Source organism: Prunus mume, linkage group LG2 (genome assembly GCF_029339155.1).
Source record: "Prunus mume cultivar Tortuosa linkage group LG2, ASM2933915v1, whole genome shotgun sequence".
NCBI lineage: Eukaryota > Viridiplantae > Streptophyta > Magnoliopsida > Rosales > Rosaceae > Prunus > Prunus mume.
The window spans coordinates 39265376-39285276 of NC_142699.1; the positions used below are offsets into that span (position 1 = coordinate 39265376).

Consider the following 19901-nt stretch of genomic DNA (forward strand, 5'->3'; position numbering starts at 1 on the left):
ATTCATTAAGAATAATCATGGCATTAGTAGCACAGTTTTGATTTGCATTTACATTAGATGGATGTTAAGGCTGCCTTCTTAAATGGAGACCTTGAAGAAGAGATTTACATGATACAGCTAGAAGGTTTTATTCAAGAAAAGGAGAAGAATTTGGTCTACAAACTGTGCAAATCAATCTATGGATTGAAGCAAGCCTCGAGACAATGGTATTTGAAATTTAATATAGTTGTAAAAGCATATGGATTCACAAAAAATGCATTGGATGAGTGCATATACATGAAGATCAGTGGGAGACATTTCATTATTCTGGTTCTCTATGTGGATGACATTTTATTGGCTTGCACAAATCTCACTATGTTGCATGATTGTAAAAGTTTTCTATTCAAACATTTTGATATGACTGATATGGCAGAAGCAAGCTATGTTTTGGGGATAGACATAAGCAGAAATCGAAAGAAAGGTTTACTTGGACTATTATAGGGATCTTATATAGAGAAGGTGCTAAAAAGATTCAATATGAAGGATTGTGCAGGCAATGATATTCCCATTGCAAAAGGTGATAAATTAAGCACTAAGCAGGCACCTAAAACTGAACAAGAAAAGCTTGAAATGGCTGACAAACCTCATGCTTCACTAGTACGAAGCCTATTGTATGCGCAGGTATGTACAAGACTTGATCTGGCTTTTACAGTCAGCATGTTAGGGAGGTTTCAGTCTAACCTTGAACAAGCACATTGGGTTGTAGGGAAGAAGGTCATGAGATACCTACAAAGAACAAAAGACTACAAGCCGGTATTCAAAAGAAGTGAGAATTTGGAATTACAAGGATTTGCATATGCAGACTTTGCAGGATGTCAAGACACATTAAACTCTACATATGATTTTGTGTTTATGTTTGGAGGAGCTGCAGTCTCATGGAGAAGCATAAAACACCCTCTCACAGCTGGTTCCACAATGCTTGCTGAATTTCTAGCATGTTATGAAGCCACTTCACTGGCTATGCGGTTGAGGAATTTTATTATTAGCTTAAGTGTGGTGGAATCAATTCACAGACCTATCCAGCTATGGAATGATAACAGTGTAGTAGTGACTTTTGCTAAGGGAAACAAAAGAACAAGAGGTTCAAGGCTGCTGGATGTAAAGTTCATAATTGTCAAGGAAAAGATCAGTCAAGGATACACCACCATATAGATCATATAGGAACAAATCAAATGATTGCAGATCCACTTACTAAAGCAGTGCCAAATGCTGTTTTCCATAGACATGTTTCAAGTATGGGATTGACAGCTGACATGGATGTCTAAATCAGTGGGAGCTTGTTTTGTTTCAAGTTTTAAACAATTGTTGTTTTCTATAGTTTCGATGGATGTTGATACAGTTTTGGTTCAAATTAAAGTTAATTTTATTTCAAAAGTTTATCTTATTATGTTATGAAAACACATGAATAACATTTAGCAGCAATGCTAGCTTAAAGAAGCTGCGCATGGCAATGTATTCACGACAGTGAACTAAGACCTTGGTAGTCGTATCAGGGACATTGAACAAACATGGTGATATCTTAGCTTTTACAATATATCATGTTATTCAGCAGTTTAATCTTGATCGAAGCTTATGTGATTATAAAGGGTGATGAGTGTGGTTATAAAGACCTTGAAGTACAAGATATTCACAAAAGTCTTGATAACCTCTCTTCATGCTTTATAGTTGACAATTGCTTAGTGGGAATTGTTTTGAGGCATATTTCACCAGGCCTTTAAAGTGATCTATGCAAACACTCTTATGATTAATCGACCAAGTGGGAGAATGTAAGACAAATTATTGTCTTAACCACGAAATTGTGGTCTTCTAATCATGTAAGGATTCTAGAGGTTTGCATGTTCAGAAATATACTCAGACTTATCAGATTACTCTTGTACAGAAGCTGTTCTATTTGAAGTACAGGAGATAATGGAATTCCTAATTCTATATGGATTGAACAACCTAATCCTAATGCAACTAGAACACTTGACAGCTCCTTGATAGGCAAGGCATTCAAGTGATGCATATATAAAGAGGTCCCTTCTCTAGCAACGATATACGCTAAACACACAACTCTCTCTCCCCATCTAGAGAAATAGCACTAAAGCGTTGCATAGAGAAGAAGATCTTTACATCCAAGATGTCAGACCAAGGTTAGTGTTCAGTTATAAAAACCTAGTATGGAATTACATTGGCTTCTAGCATGGTCGCTGAAGTTGGAGATGGTTCTTCTAATGTCGGAGAGGTATGGAAGCTTTCGTTTAAACCTCTTTTATTTTTCTTTTGATTTACTGTGTCCTATGTAATGCAAATTCTTACTTTTTTAGTCCCGAAATAGAAGTTTTTCTTTAATTATTTATATTTTGTTGATTTTTTATTTATGGGTTCATCATTCATGTTTCTTTTATTATTGATGCTGAATTTGTTGTGTTGCAATTTTCATTGAATATAGGTATTGATGTTGATGCTCTTTTTGGGAGGTCAACTTAGAGAGAAGTGGATTGTCTTCAGCAGTGGAGAAGGTGAGGACCTTCGGTAAGGGTCTAACCTGCAGATGACAAAGTAAGAGAAGCAATCATTAAGCTTCGGACACCGGTGTGGTGCCGACCGAAGGCTCTACAATGCTTAAGTCAGCTAAGAGTAGTAACAATAAAAGTGAGAGAGAAGTTACCCTTTTTACATGGGTACTGTTCTCTATTTATAGGGAGGTGAAAATGAGAGGTTTGCACAAAGTTTCAATGTAGGACTTTGTGCACGTCGTTGTGGTGGTGACACGTGTCCTGGAGATTAGGTTCAGCAATTAGGACCTTTTGCAGTCGGGAGCTTCGGTAGGTGCTTGGCACCTCAGAAGAATGTCTTCCTTTGGTATGGAAGAAGGCGTGTGTGCCTTTGGTACTAGTCGCTTTGAGGCTGGATATGCTCGGTTGATTATGGTGTAAACAATTGAAAATTGTTGATATCTCTTCATTCACTAATATTAACTAAGAGCAGTGTAAAGATTTAGTTTATGGATCCTGCGAAAAGGATCCTGTTCTTTTTTATGGATCCATCGGTGAGATTAAGAATATTGAATGTATTTTTCAGCACCAAGGATCCTGTACTTGTTTGAAACCATTTCCCACTAATATTGCTTAGTCATACAAGTTTAGAATCCAATGACATAATTAGCAGTTAAAAGATTTAACTAGTTCTGGTGGTCTCATGGGGAACTATTCTACACATACAACATGCCTTTTTACGACGCAAACCACTCAAAGCCTTTAGGGTTTCCACATCAAGCATCACCCATTTTCCGATCATTTCCTCAACGAGCCTCAAAGCTTCACCTATCCTTTTAGCTTGCATATAGCTGTTGACCAAGGCTTTATAACAAGAAGCAATATCAGGGACATGATCGTTTATCACCATTAAATCAATGACCTTCTTTGCCTTATCCATTTCGCCACAAAAACAACAATCATCAATTAGCGTACTGCAAGTTATTTTGCTCAGCTACTTTATGAGCCTCTTCTAGCATCCCTCCTTGGAAGAGAGCATCCAAAAGTATTGTCAAAGTTATGATATCGGGTAAGCCTCCCTGAACTACCATTTCATCATACAAACTTGTGGCTTTAGCCCATTGATCTGTACAGCACATGCCATAAATTAGAGAGTTGTAAGTGAAAATGTTAAGCCTCATACCTTTTTGGGACATTAGCTTTAACACGGAGAGGGCTTCCTCGGTCTCTCTCCTTGCAAAGAGCATGTATTACAACGGTAAAGGTTACAACATCCGGTGCAATTTCTTCATCCCGCATTCTATTAAACAACCTTGCGGCTTCTTTCCATTGCGCGGAATGGCAGAGGCTATTAATTAAGGAGTTGTAGGTAACGAGATCAGGCTTTACACCTCTACGGAACATTTCTTCCACAAGGTTAAGTGCCTCTGCTGTCTTCCCTTCCTTGCACAAAGCATCCAACACAGAACTGAATGTAACAATATTAGGGAAGGCGCTAAATCAATCATCTTTCTAAATAGCCGCACAGCTTCTTCCCACTTACCAGACTTGCATGCTGCAGAAATTGTGGAAGTAAAAGTGACAACATCAGGCTTTCTGCCTTTGTTATTCATTATTTCAAACAGAGCAAGTGCTCCTGTCCAAAGACCCATGTTGCATAATCCATAAATTAATGAAGTGTAACTGACTCGAAATAGGGTCAGCGCCTCATCTATTCTTCTTTCTTTGCATAAGCGGTCAATGATTGGATTATAGCATTGAGGGTCAGGCTTAAACCTTCCATCTTCATACATTTGCTCGAGTATCTCAAGCGCCATACATGTTTTCCCAGCTCTGCACAACCCATTAATTATAGTAGCGTAAGTGATTTCACAGCATGCTAATCCTTTCTCTTCTATTTTCTGGAACAACTCCATTGCCTCAGAGAGCGACCTGTACTTGCAAATCCCATGAAGTAAAGTATTCAAAGTATAAGCATTGGGCTGAAGACCATGTTTAAGGATAGTTGCTAAAACAGAGAAACCCAAGTCCACCTGATTCATACGGCACAAGCAATTGATAACAACATTCAGTGTACCGACTTCCGGGTGTAAGCCAACACAAGCCAGCATCTGTATATACATAGAAACTACAGTGGAACACTGATTCATCTTGGAGACTGCCCAAAGCAAATGATTAATAGCCCAAATCGAGGGAATGGGTTTCATTTGAATTACGGAATTGAAGTGACCCAGTGCTTCGTCTAACCCAAGATTACCAGATTTACAACGCATTTTTACCAAATCCTCCAAATCAATGGTTTCCTTAACACTAACAGTATGACAACCATTGGCAGCAAAAGAGCAAAACTGGCTTCTGAAAAAGACGAGCCCAAACACAGGATAGAGAGAAGAAGGATTACCCTTTTGGTGAATCGTGAGCCCTTGAGCTCTTTTGGCCATAATTTTCGTCATCATCGACCAGCTCCTAAGGCAGAGCAAGCAATTCACGATTTTTTTGGTCGAAATGAATGAAATTTCATTGCCAAAACAAAGATACAACTTACAAGGAACCTAAATACGAAAAAACAGAAAAAACAGAAAAATAAGGGCTCAAACATAACAAAACAAAACTCAACCTAAAATACCAAAATAGGAGGCCCAAAACAACAAAAGCTCACAAAATACAAAAACCCCAACACCTAACCCTAAACAAAACAAGCTGCCGTCGCCACCACCAGAAAAGCTGCTGCCGCCACAAGAAGAGTAAGTGAGAGGGTTTAGTTACTTCAATTTTAGGGAAGGACGTTCATTTTCCGTTGGTTCATCCATTTTTTGCCTACTGTTGGTTGGGTATCTATTTTTATGTCTCATTTTGGAATTTACATATGGGGTGGCGCCATAGTGAAAAAATGGGTCAAACTCTCCCCCTTCATTCAAGTCCTTAAAACTGAGAAAGAGTTCCTCCTTACAACCAATTGTAAGGACTCAATTGTAAATGCCACATACATATATATATCTTCCAAAAGTAAAAATGAAAACTTTTCCTGACCCCATCTCAGCATCATCTTTAGAAAATTGAATGTTTGCGAAATAGAAAAAGTCGATTGATTCAAAACCCTGTGAGGAGTGTGCTGCATCTAAGGCTTTGATCTTAAAATTATGCATGAGTTTATTTGACAAATTGAAGCGACCAAAAACATCAGTCACTGAAAATTCAAGAACAACAGCTATAGCTACAAGTGTACTACAAATCCTTTCATTTTTTCTTTTGATTTACTGCATACTATGTAATGCAAATCCTTACTTTTTCAGTCCCAAAATAGAAGTTTTTCTTTAATTATTTATATTTAGTTGAATTTTTTTATGGGTTCATTGTTCTTGTTTCTTTTATTATTGTCGCTAATAAATTATAATTTGGCTAGATGCTGAATTTGTCGTGTGGAATTTTCATTGAATATAGATATTGTAACACTATGAAATGACAACTAATATCGCTCAAATGTGTCAATACAACATTATGCCAAATCGTAAATTCTTGATATCTCTTCATTCTTGAACTTAGACTATGAACTAAGAGCAGTGTAAAGATTTGGATGTGGTTGAAAGTTCATGGGAGAGTTATGTGGGAACCGAATTTTAGCAAAACTCTAGGTGAAATATTTCCTTCCATTTGGGGATTCTTGCCTTGAATTAGAGATTTGATCCTCATCAAATCCCTAATTGATTTAAATCTCCTAAAATCAGGAAAAATAATTCATTTCCCAACAAGGAATATTTTTCCCCAAACCCTAGCCCTCTGAGGCTCTATAAATACAAGGCTATGCAAGACATGAGGTAGGCCATTCTAGGCTCTAAAATTACTGCAGAAATTCCCCTCCTTGCCGCCACCTCCCTCTTTCTCTTACACAAAGCTCCGGCTACCACATACGGCTCCGGCCATCCGGTTCTCTCCTTGCGAGAGCTCCGTATCCTTTTTAGCTATTGCTTATCTACGAATCAATTGAACTAACTTAGGCATTGGAGGGTCTTTGGCCAACACCCCTGGTTGTGGTCATTTTACTCCGATCGGTTTTGCAGGAAGAAAGAGTTCGAGGAAGAAGAAAGGGGAATCTATTGATGGAATATTCAAAGGGACGAAAATCACTCTCACAAATTGGTGCTTTCATTGAGAGATTCGAGATATATTCAATGCGATGCTCTCGAATCCAAATCAAGGGAAATCCGTTTCCCCCCTCATAAATAATTCCGACATCAATCCAAAGGAACGAGACAAGAACAACTGCCGTGCTCCGGCAAAAATTTCCTCAAGCCACCTTGGCCATTTTTTCCTCTCGGTGACTACGTAAAAAAAAAAAAGCAGAGTTACTGTTCGCAGCCACAACGCGTGATGAAACCAGACACAAGCAACATCGGAGTTTTCTTCCGGCCGTTGTCTTCCTTGAAGAGCCAACCACCTAGCCACCAGGTGTGGCCTGACCTATCCCATCATGGTCGGGAGTCTCCAACCTCCAAACCCAGGGACTCGTGCCGTTCACAGCAGCAGGAAACCAACCCAGCGGCGTCTTTCCAGCCGGTGCCATCTCCGGAATGACGGCTTCCAACCGTCGCCTGGTCACGTCGACCATACCATTGGATTCATCGACTTCAGAATAGTAGATGCCGAAAGGGGCTCTACAATACGAAGCCAGAATCTCGCCGGCGCGGACACTGGGAAAAATGGAGCTCTCGGCCAAGCTTCGAACGGAGACCTTCCGGGTGTCATTTCGCGACACCTCCGACTCCATCAGAATCGCCGGCCTTCTGTTTGAAAAAATCCACCGAGAACCAAGCCATTTGACGCCGGAAGATCCACCAAACGGGCCGTCAAAGGCTTTGCCGGATCTGCAAAGAGTCATCGACGCCGCTCTGCGCATCAACTTGTGAGGCCGCCACCAACGTTGGGACCAGGAGACTCGGGTCTATCGGTTTGCTAGAGAGCCCAACCTCGTCGTCGCACGGCCGACTACTGAGCTCCACGCTTGGGTTCGAATAGTTCTACAAATAGCTCCTCCCGCGCCCAAACATAGATAAGCTCTCTCTCTCTCTCTCTCTCTCTCTCTGAGTCATTATTTGACATTTTCCAATAATTATATTAATATTTGATGTAATTATTAAATAATTTCTAATTTTATAATTCTTAATGATAATATAAATGTTTAATGTTTTATTTTGAATTAATACACTTTCCTAATAAGTATTGGTATTTAATATTTATTTTGAATTAGTGTTTTTTCTTAATAATTTTCTTAATAAATATTAACAATTAATATTTTATTCAGAATTATTACACATGCCTTATTTAATAATTATATTATTTTATCAAGGCACATGTGATATTATAGTTGGCATATAATCATGCTTTTATCATGCTCGCTAATTACATTTTATCACTAATAATCAGGAAAATACCAAATGACTTGGTGACCAACCTTTGAGTCCTTGGTCCACCCGATCAACGATTCTCCGGTTAATCTGATCTATACGATCCGTCGGTTAGCTCGATGCATGATCCTTCAAACTGAGGCCGATAACCTCTCTCAAGCCCTTGTGGTCGATATTGGAAATATACCTCATGGCCCTAAGGGCGAGGTCAGGATTTTCATCCATGACAAAGCCACAACTTCCCATCACGGCAATTTTGGAGCAAATACGACCATTACCTCTTTTGCCACCTCATTTGATGTTCGCGTCTCCCTCATGCACCTCTAACAAAACTCTAGCCCTCATGCAATCGGGCTCCACACAATTCTCTCCTCCTTATACACGCAGTCAAGCAGACCTCAATCTTAGAGACGACCACCTAACTCAATGAGTAGACAACTAAAATAACCTGATTGTATAGTTTCTCAAACTAGTTGACTTGGTACAAAACCTTGGCCTTGGATCCAATGGCGAAGAGAGAATGATGGACGAACGCATCGACAGATAGTTCAAGAGGTCTTAAGCAGGTCGAGCAAGAACTAACAGGCAATGAGGAAGACAGGAATGTGCTGCTCAACATGCAAGCATGTCACAAGTAGCCAAGGAACCTCCATAGAAGGTCATAAGGATTAATACGATCTTGGCCAACTCCAAGGAGTCCGGGCTGACTAGCAAGGAGAAAAAAAGAAATATTAAACGGGCCACTGTTATCTCCCAAGTCTCAACTAACCTCCCACTGATAGAAGACGATCCTGTGATCGGCTTCCCAAAGAAAGATCCAACCGGCCTTGATCTGTCACACAATGACGCCCTTGTCATTAACATTCAAATCGCTCAGGCCATGGTCGACCAAATCCATGCAAACGAGGGCAGCGCAGCCAATATCCTGCAACTAGTCATTGTCATCCAACGGATGGGCTTGGAGACGAAGATGAACAAATAAGCAGTCATCGGTGGTTTGATGCCCAACTACGATTCTTGTGGGCACTATAGACCTCGATGTCTACTCTCCACTAGTGATCAGCTCACAACCTTTCATTATTGACGAAGTCTCCCCTTACAATGGCATTTTGGGCGGATCATGGATTGAGAAGATCAACGCCATCATTTCCGCCACACATCAGAAAATCTGTTACCCAATCCTTGGGGGCGGTGTCAGCCAGATCAATAACGATAAGGCAATGACAAGGAAATACTCAGCTCAAGGGATGAAGAAAAGTAAACAGACACAGTTCCTCCATGTGAATAAAGCGGTCTGAAGGGAGTAGAATAAGTGAGGAGAAAGTAGATCCCTTTCCAACCGTATCGAGTAGACCAGAGAGGAAAGGAATAACTACTCCTATAGGAATCAAAGAATCGAATCAAGTTGAGGGAATCCGTTCGGAAGTCTCTCCTAAAGAATGATGGAAGCTAGAGAGGATGTCGAGCTAGTACCCTTAAACCTGATCAGCCAGGACAAAAAAGTGCGGATCGGCTCGCGCTTAAGCCTAGACGAAAAGGTGGAGCTGAGCACTTTCCTCCAGAACAATAAAGACATGTTCACATAGTCGCCATCTAACATGCCTGGCATTGACCCGAACATCATCTGCCATCAACTCTATGTCAGCCCCGCCAACAACATAGTGTCGTAGAAGAGACGCAACTTCAGTCCCAAGCCAGTCGCGATCATTGAAGTTGAGATCGACAAGCTCCTAGCTGCCGGCTTCAACAAAGCATGCCTTAAAGGCAACTTCCTATCTCAAGAATCGACCAGCTTGGGATTCAACCTCGGCAATCAGCTGCTCAACTTCATAGAAGCCTACTCTGGCTATAATCAAATCCTGATGCACAAGGATGACAAGGCGAAGACCGCTTTCATCATCGAGAGAGAGACTTACTGTTACAAGGTCATGCCTTTTGGGTGAAGAACGCATGAAGCAACCTACCAAAGACTCGTGAATAGAATTCTCAAGGAGCAAATCGACAAGACCATGGAAGTCTGTGTAGACAACATGCTGGTCAAAGCCCCTAAGGGTGTAGACCACATCAAGAACCTCACAGAGGCATCGTCATGAAGTGGGATATAGAGCTAAGCCTCCACAACCCTAATGCTTATCAACGACTCATGAAGTGGGCTATAGAGCTAAGCCAATATGACCTCCCCATCGGTTGAAGAAAAGAAGCTGGTTAACAAAAAAAGGGAAAGTTCAAGAGCAGACATGACCTTTGCTGAACTTGCCTAGCCCATAGGTATGGCGATTCACGCATAGGCGGAGCGTCAAACCGAGAAGGGGCAGGGCGGCGTCGTTATAATCACCACAACAAGACTTTGTTGGAACAAGCCATCACACTGGGCTTTCCAGCTTAAGATAACAAGGAAGAAGATGAGGCATTGCTAGCTGAACTACGCCTAGCAAAAGAACTATCAATCAAAAGATTGGTCATCTACTCAGACTCCCAGCTGATCACGAATCAAGCTTCAGGCGAGTACATAGCAAAACATCCAAGAATGATCTAGTACATCGACAAAGTCCAAGGACTTTTGAAGGAATTCACCACTTTCACCATCCAACAAGTCTAGGATCAGTGCTGGATACTCAGATCAAATGTTCCACCCTGATCGAACACCTTGACCGATCAAGCATCGAAGAAATAGAGTCAATAGACACAATGCAGATTGATGAAAACCCTAGCTGGTAAGACCCTATCATCGACTACTTGGTGAATGGAAATCTGGCAACCAACAACTCCGAAGCTAGGAAAATCCAATAGAAGGCCGCGAAATACTACATGCAAGACAACAAACTCATTTGCAAATCATACTCCAGCCATAATCTCACATGCATAAAATACCCTTAAACACTTAAAGTTCTCTGCAAAATTCACGACAGCGTAGTGTGGCAACCACTTTAGAGGCAGGTCACTCCCGAGAAGGCTCTAAACACAGGTTATTTCTGGCTACCATGCACCATTATTCCACCGAATATGTCAAAAGATGTGATCTCTACCAATGGTACAAACCAGTTCCTAACCTGTCTGCCAAAGTCTACTATCTATAGAATAGTCCATAGCCATTCATTCATCGGGCCATTGATGTAGTGGGTCCCCTGCCATCGGCACCCGCCAAGAAAGACATGATGATCGTCGTCACCGACTACTTTACTAAATGGATCAAGGTCGAAGCTCTATCCTTTACTAAAGAAGCCGACGTGAAATGATTTGTTTGGAGAAACATCATCTACTGGTTTGGCTGTCCACAATCGCTAGTTGTCGAATATGACTCACAATTCATTGACAAGCAAATCACCGCATTCTTTGTAAAATACAAGATCAAGCAACACCTGTCCACCTCGAGGTATCTGCAAAGCAATCGTCAGGCCAAGGTATCCAACAAAATTATATTGGATCGCCTAAAGAAAAGATTAGAAGGCGTCGAAGGGAAATGGATGGATGAGCTCCCTATAGTACTGTGGGCTTATCGCACTTTGCCAAGCAAAGATCAACTGGCGAAACCCCATTTTACCTTGCCTATGGGACGGAAGCAATCATCCCTCCTCACATCACTGTCCCCTCCATAAACATTGAGGTTGGCAATGTTGATCAGAACTCTGAACAAAAGAAGCTCAATCTCGACCTACTCGAAAAAGAACGAGAGAGAGCCATTGTTCGAGTTGCCTCATACTAGCAGTAGTTGAAGTCTTACTACAACAAAAGGGCCAAGGTCAAACAATTTCAATCGGGTGACCTTGTCCTCAGAAAGACTTTCATCACTGCACAAAGGTAAGAGATCAAAGAAGATGAAACGCAATTGGGAAGGCCCTTACGTGATTAGCGATCTGAGGGCAGAGGAAGCGATACACATGATACCATGGAAGGGAAGGAGATTCCAACAATGGAATGTCTTTCTCCGACACCTTTCGATCCCTAACGGATGATTGAGCCTGCATATTTATGAAGAAGAGAAGCAACCACTCAGTAAATTTCAAATGTGCCACACAAAAAAATGGTTGCCCATATGGAGCGTCTTCACGGAAACACGGGCAACAACCAAAAGCGTCTTTCAGGAGACATAACCACCAAGAAGCGTCCTTTGGGAGATGCAGGGTGTGCGAGGAATTTTCTACGGGAGGTATCCAGGTTCCTATACATTTCCTAAGGGGTAGGATAGTCACATAGCGTCGTTAGTGGCACGCAGCCACAAAAAGCGTTCTTCGGAGACATAGAGTGCGCCAAGATTTTCCTAAATGAGGTATCCAAGTTCCTATTCGTTTCCTAAATTAGGCGGGATAGTCATACAGCTTGCCTATAAGCGGCGTCCTTTGGGAGCGCAAGGCGGCGACCAAAACCGTCCTTTGGGAGATGTAGCTCACAAAAGCGTCCTTGAGAAGTAGTGCGCGGGATTGTCTAATGGAGGTATCTAGGTCCCTATCCATTTCTTAAGGGCAGAATAATCATCTGATTGTCCATAAGCGACATCTTGTGGAGACACACGATGGCGACCAAGCGTCCTTCGAGAGCGCAGCGCAAAGAAGCATCCTTCAGGAGACATAAATGCGCAAGAAATTCCTTAAGAGGTATCAGGTCCTTATTCGTTTCCTGAGGGCATGATAGTCATATAGTTGTCCATAGCGGTGTCCTTGAGAGGCGATTGTTAGAAGCAGAAATTCTTATAATAAGAATATCTTCCACAGGTCATTGGCTTTACTCTGCACACAAGATAAATGCATCTCCAACCAACACTCCTTCGAAATCGGATGAGAGAAGTATTGGTACCTGCAAAAGATACTATAACGCTCAAGTTAATTTTTGTATGTATTTGAGTGCACCAATTAATTTAAAATCACATCCCCTCATCTGGTTGTGAAGCTTAGCATTTATACAGCGCTTGACCTTGGGATGCAAGCTTTGCTTTACACGTCTTATGTCCACTTTCGCTACTTCTGGATAATTAGAGTTGTGCGTCATCAACTCCCAACCCTGTTCACGTTGTCCCTCGATTCATGCGGATTAGGGAGTGCGGGCGTTTCAATATACCCACTAACCCATATCAGGTACAAGTTTTTATCCAATGGTCCAAGAGGGCAAGGGTAGTATCCCAAAGATAATGTGAGCTAAGTTGAGTTTTTCCCTCAAACCACACGCTAGGCACAAGGGGGAAGAGGAAAAAAGAGGGCAATGTGGGAGCAAAATAATTTGATATAGATCCGCCACGTAGGCACAACCCAACATAGGTTTGGATGAGCGATAGCCCAACACGAGCTCGGATTGGCGTCGATTCAATGTGGGTGACCAACTTGGGGCCTGAAGTTGCTACGCTTCAAAAGTTAAATCTACCAATCGTCATCCAAGGCCTGAGGCCCTCTCAATAACCAAATCCCCACCCCTTCCTCGGTGCCGGCGAAGACACGAGGACCCTAGGAAGAGTTCGTCACCCAGTGGTGAACACTGTGGAGTACCTTGAACTTTTTGCCTTCATGATGACTTCGGATCGCGGTACATATTGGAACCTCTCTCTCACCCTTAACTTTGCCCGACCTTGTGGCCTTCCTTCGCCTCAACTCTGAGGTCTTTGCTTAGTCCTACAACGACATACTGGCATATCACCCGATATCATTTCCCATTGGCTAAGCATTAACCTGGCCGTCTGACCCTTGAGAAGCGTCGTGCTTATGACTCGGAGAGAGGCGAGGCAATGAAGCGAGTAGACAAGCATGCGTATTGGTTTCATCAAGGAGGTGGACTATCCCACTTGGCTGACCAATGTGGTGATGGTCTGCAAACCAAAGAAGGGTTGGCGCATATGTGTGTGTAGACTACACCAACCTTAATCGGGCTTGTCCAAAGGATAGCTTCCCTTTACCTCGAATTAACCAGCTTGTTGATGCCACAACAGGCCACACTCTTCTTAGCTTCATGGATGTCTAATCTAGGTACAACAAGATCTTCATGCACCCTGATGACTAAGCCCACACATCATTCATTACAGATCGCGCCCTCTATTGCTACAAGGTGATACCCTTTAGCCTCAAAAATGCCAGAGCCACTTGCTAGTGCCTTGTGAACAGCCCATGGAAGTTTACGTTGATGACATGCTAGTTGAAAGTCGCACTCCGAACTAGCACATCTCTAACCTCTCTACCGTGTTCACAATCCTAAAGAAGTACAAAATGAGACTTAACCCCACGAAGTGTGCCTTCGATGTGGCTTCGGGCAAATTCCTAGCTTCATGATCGGCCGGTAGTATTGAGGCCAATTCAAAAAAAATCCAGGCCATCTTGGACATGAAGGTACCAAAGACGGTCAAGGTTATCTAGAGCCTTACCGGACGCGTCGCGACCCTCATCAGGTTTATCTCAAGGTTCTTGATCGCTGCACCCCTTTTCAAAGCAGCTGCGATTGATTTCATCTCTAAATTCTGAGAACCCCAAGCTTTGCCGCTCCCAAGTCTTACTGTAACTTACTCCTACCTTGACCTTGGTTCACATCGCTAGCAATGGCAACTTCGACCTCAGCCAACCCTTATGGACATTGTATGTCGATGGTTCCTTCAACGCCCAGAGTTGTGGGGTGGGCCTCGTCCTTATCTCCCCAGATAAAGTTGTCCTTGAATACGCTCTCTGCTTTAAATTCCACGCCTCCAACAATATTGCCGAGTACGAAGCACTCTTAGCTGGCCTGTTCACCCGTTTTGATTTTGATCCTATGAAGGTCGGATGAAGTTCCCTATTGACTTGAAAACCATTGATTGGTCAACAAGCCAACTCTTTTTTTTGTTTTTTTTTTTGTGAACATGCCACTGCTAGCAGTAAAAAACCCTAGCGGACTTTGAAAGCAGATAACTTGCCCCTCAAGTTCTGATTTTGAACAAAGGATTGCGAATTTGGGTAGGGAATATCTCCCAAGTAATTTTCACAGTACAAAAGGGGTAGTTCTTGCCATAATGGACAAGAAGAAAGCAAACTGTTTAGTGAGGACTGTTATAGGACTCAAAAATGAAATGTCAACTTTGAAACAAAACAACATTATGTTGGACTTTGATTTCTGCCTGGATAACTGCCTTTGGACAAGGCTAGATTGGATGTGTCTGTGCTGGATTAGCTCGTCAACACCTTCAACATTCAAGTTTCAGCTTGTAAATTGATACGAACGTTCGAGTTTGGCAAAGGTTTAATCTATTTCGAGCCCTTGAAGGCTTTGGAACGCAGGTAGAATTGGAACCTCTTGATCTGGAAGGGGTAGAAGTGGTTGGATTTGATGATTACTGAGTTGGAACTGCACTGTGGTACCTGTTATGCTTGATAAAGGCTCTCCATAAATTTGTTGAGGTTTTCATGCTTGTAAAAACTCCAATGCCGTCGTCTCGACTCTCAATGTTTAAAGGATAAGAAACCGAAACCAACCCCAAAGCCACCTTTGGGATACATGGGGAACCGCTTTCAAGATTACCAGTCAATGAATACGTGCACCATTACCCGATGACAAGTTTCCTTTTTGAGGGAACGTGTGGTCCTATGTTGTATTCTTATTTTTTTTTTATGTTTTGTATTTAAACTTATTTTATTTTCTTTCCCCACTCTTTTATGGATATAGTCGGGACATGCAATCCAAACATTTCATTTTGGGCAATGTCGACTACTTCAGCCAACACTCGGCCAAAGCGTTAAGCGCAATCTTTGAGATGGTCATGTTCATTTCCAAATCTGAAAGAAAATTTCTTCCTAAACTGAAAAATGTGATGTATTATGTTGCATTCAGGTTATTTTTAGGGAGCTACTAAGTGTAGTGGATATGAATGGGTGACTGCAGCCAACGTGCCAAGTGAATCTCACCTTCAACAACCCACGCTTAGCCTGATGCCAAGGAACTTAAAACATCCGCTAACATGATCCATAAGTGAAAACCATTAAAGATATGTTGGTAGTGCCTGTTACTTGTATCCATTGTGAATTGAGCAGTGAATTTTATGAAAATGTAAGGACTATTTTGACTTTCTTGAAATATGAATATCATTTCAAGTTTCTAATTATAAATACGAATCCTTTGTTTTCAATAGATATGCACTTCTTTTGTAAAGTACAATGGGTAAAGAAACACAAACCACTACTTCACCCACCTTACAGATACATTGGGAAGCGCAGTCGTGCTTATTTTAATGTTTATAAACCCAAAATATTTTCTTCCGTTTCTCAAGTTTCTTATTAAGCCTCAAGCAACTTTATGAATTTACCAGTGAATTTCAAAAGAACGGCTAATAAATTCACATTTCACCATGATCATAAAAAGTTTTGCATATGTGCTCACAGTTCGCAATACCTCACAATTCAAAAAACTGTAATTGAACAATTCTTACCAAGAAAATCAAAAACTCAACGACCCAGGTCGTTATGTTCACCCGTTTTAGATTTGTTCCTGTGATGGAAGGGTAAAGTTCCTTATTGCCTCGAAAACCATTGAGTGGTCAACAAGTCAACTTTCTTTAGTGTGTGAGCGTGCCACTGCTTGTAATGAAAATCCTAGCAGACCCCTTATAAATAGATAACTTGTGCCCCAAGTTACTAATTTCTAAACAAGCGGTTGTGAATTTGGGTGAGGAATATCTCCCAAGTAAGTTTTTTTTCTTGCCTCAGAACTGGTGAAGGCTTCACAATTTTTCACAGTACAAAAATGGTAGTTCTGGCTAGAATAAATGATAAGAAAATGAATTGTTTTAAGCAAAACTGCCTTTTACAAAGCTCAAAAAAGAAGACCAACTCTAAAAAGACAAAAAGAGCTTATGGACTCTAATTTCTGACTTGATAAATGCTTCGATCTGGGTTTGGATTAGGTATGCTGTCTTTGGATGGACTTTCAACACCTTCAACTGTCAAGTTTCAGCTATAAATCGATACTAACGTTCGAGTTTGGCAGAGTTTTAATCTATTTCAAGCCCTGGAAGGCTTTTTGAACGCAGAATTTGGACCTCTTGATCTGGAAGGGGCAAAAATGGCTGAATTTGATGATTACTTGGAAATGCACTTTGTAGTACCTGTTCTTCTTGATCAGGGCTCTCCATAAATTTGTTGAGGTTTTCATATTTGTAAAACCCGAACTCTACTTGACTTGGCTTATGCTTAACCAAATTTGTAAAGAGAGAAATCTTGCTTTGAATGACTATTTCTTTGAACCCGAACTGGAGTTAGAGATTCTGATTTGTAGCTGACTTGTTTCATGTGGCTCAATGAGCTATTGGTTGCTTTAGTGTTTTGAAGGTTTTTGAGATCAAGTGATCATTTTGAGTTTATGTTTTTGATTGATTTTTTTGCTGTCTTTTGATTTGTTCACCTTTTCTCATATTTATAGGGAATTCTAGAGTGGGATTTTTAATCTTTAAAACGGGCGGCAAACTTTCTATTAAAAAAAAAATCTTTTATTTTAAATGTCAAAGAAGAGGGGAATTGATCTATTCTGGAAGACAAACCATCAATAGCAATTTCTTTTGGTGATTACTTCTCTGCTCTTTTGATCTTTAACTGCTCTTGTGAGAATTCAATCCGTTGTGATATTTAGTTTGATTTTCCAGATGAACAACTCCCTGTATCCTACTTATCTCTTAGAAAATATAGCCTACTTATCCCTTGGAAATGGTTCCTGCTCTGGAGCAGAAATTTTTCTGAATATGAAAAGGATTACGATCTTACGGTGACTAAAAAGTTTGGAGACTTTTGCTGTTCTAAGACACTGCCTTCACTAACTCCCTGTAAACCCAGTTGAAATTGCTGACTTTTCAAAGTCAAGTACTCACGTGGGTTTGCTCTTATTTTGATTTTTTTCATTTTAATCATGCCAGGCCCAGTTTTGTTTTGGGACTATGCGCTGTTTTTCTCTATTTTCCGAAGCCTAAGTTCATTTTCGTGGGTTGACAGGTCTGGGCTAGGCTTTCTCGATTTTGGGCTGTTTTCCCAACTTCTCTAAAATCAAGCCTAGTTGGTGCTCACATTTTGTGGGTTTCAAAAAATGGGCTGGCCTCTGCACAATTTTGGGCCCAAATAATGCCCCCTAAGTCTGAATAGTTTTGGAACGGTTTCAGACTTAATGATTGGCCATTAATTGTGCACGTTAATTCCTTCCGTTGTAACTAGCCCATGCCTACCTTTTCAACTAGGCTTCGTGCTAAAGTGGTTAGTTTTTAACGGCTAATTTATTATGTCTGCAAATTGTTCCACTTTCCCACGTTATTCTTTCTCCAGACTTTTTAAGAACTTCCGACCCCCATTACTGTTGATCAAAAACTAACTCTGCTTTTTGGCTTTCATTTCTTTTCAAAATCCTTCTATCTTTTAGCTCGTTCTCTCAATCCTTCCCTGTTCATTTGATTTTTTTTTCGAAAAAATCTCTTCTCCAAATACTCATGCCAAGGGCTCTTCTTCTTCACGATCCCCTGCTTATCTCATCGAAGATGGCATTGATAATCATGCCATTGAGGTCCGTAGTAAGCTTCACCCTTTTGCCCAAAAGAACCTGGATGAAAATGTCCTTCATCTTTTCGAAAACACCTTGGTTCTCGAGCCCTCACTGGTTTGGCCTTGTTCCTGCTGAAATGGCAATTGTTCAAGGGTAATCTGAAGCTCCTCTATGTTTTTAGAGTTCTTCTACCTTGGCATCCCACACTTGGGTCAGCAAGAACCTGAGTCGCTCTTTTCCTTCTAGTGAAGTGAGGAATAGTCCAGTGAAGTGGGCGGACTAGATTGAGTGGCTCCTTCCAAGATATGGAGCTCACTTTGGAGAAAGGGCTGGAATCTATGATGTTGTTCTTCTGTCTAAGCGTCGATAAATAGAGATGAGGATCTTCTAGAACTCGGCCAGTAATACTTTCGACTTCCGCACTGGGCCCAATGACTCCGACTTTGCTGGATATGGCTCAAATTTTTGGGTTTAGGCCTCATGGAAGGCCTGTCGATGTTGTTGGTGATTATCACAGAAGGAAAAATCAAGAAAAATTGGCTAAGCCTTTCACCAACTCACATGCCACCATCAACCAGAGCTGCTCATTTTCCAACTACCTAAAGAAATTGATGCAAAGAAGTACAAGGATCAACAGCATATGTTGTTCATTCAGTATTGACTAAATAGGTTTATTTTTCCAAATCGCTCATTGGCAGTTATGCTTGAATACATGCATCTAGTAGAAGCTCTGCATAACCACATAAATGTGGGGCTTGGGCAGACAGTTCTGCTCATTTGTGCAAAAATCTCCATATTGCAACCTTGGAGAATTCCCTGAATTTGTTTGCCCCTGGTGCATTTTGGATGATCCAGATTTGGTTGCAAGTCTACTTCCTAGAGTTGAGATTTCCATACATAGTTCTGCCTGAAGACCAGGTTTTGGCTCTTCCCTTGATGTCGACAGAAGTACCCAAGCATTCCATCAAAGAGTATCTAATGTTCTTTCGGCACTGCACTAAAAGGTCTGCCTCTCGGTGGCAAGTGGTGATCAGAAGAACCTACCCTGGTTCCAACTTGGATATAGGTTGTTTGAGAAGGAACAGGAAGAAACTGCGAATAGATTTCAGGAAGAAGTTTCTTAGCGTAACCACCGAAAGACACTGCCCTATGGAGGTGGAAAGCCTCCAAATTATCATTTGGGGCCAGAAGTCTATCATCCTAACCATGTGCAAGACAACTCATGCCCGACTTATTCCACTTAAATCCTACAGAAGCTGTAATCGAATCACTTCCTGGAGGGATTTGGATGATCTAGAAGTACATAAGAAGGCCAGGTATGGGGTGAACAAGATAAACAATAGTGTAGATGCTCTTTATCCATTCTTGGAACCGAACTCCTGCAGTTCTACCCAGTTTGATGCTTGGTGGAAAGCCAGATTCCAAGGTCTGCTTGCCTCAAGTACTGCCCTCAAAGTACTTTTTGATGGCTGGGACTCTTGGACAGTCTATGCAGAGGCAGAGGCCAAGAACTTCATGGTGCAGA

General features: G+C 41.4%; 1 protein-coding gene and 1 pseudogene across 1 annotated transcript; one reads left to right on the forward strand and one right to left on the reverse strand.

Annotated features, from left to right (window-relative positions):
- The first annotated feature begins 516 nt into the window (after nt 1-516).
- On the forward strand, nt 517-1191 carry LOC148920304 (secreted RxLR effector protein 161-like). Its single transcript, XM_089044591.1, has one exon. It carries the CDS (start codon nt 517-519, stop codon nt 1189-1191), a length of 675 nt encoding a protein of 224 aa, XP_088900717.1.
- A 1582-nt stretch (nt 1192-2773) lies between these two features.
- LOC148920305 (uncharacterized) lies at nt 2774-5459 on the reverse strand (annotated as a pseudogene).
- Between the last annotated feature and the right edge of the window lie 14442 nt (nt 5460-19901).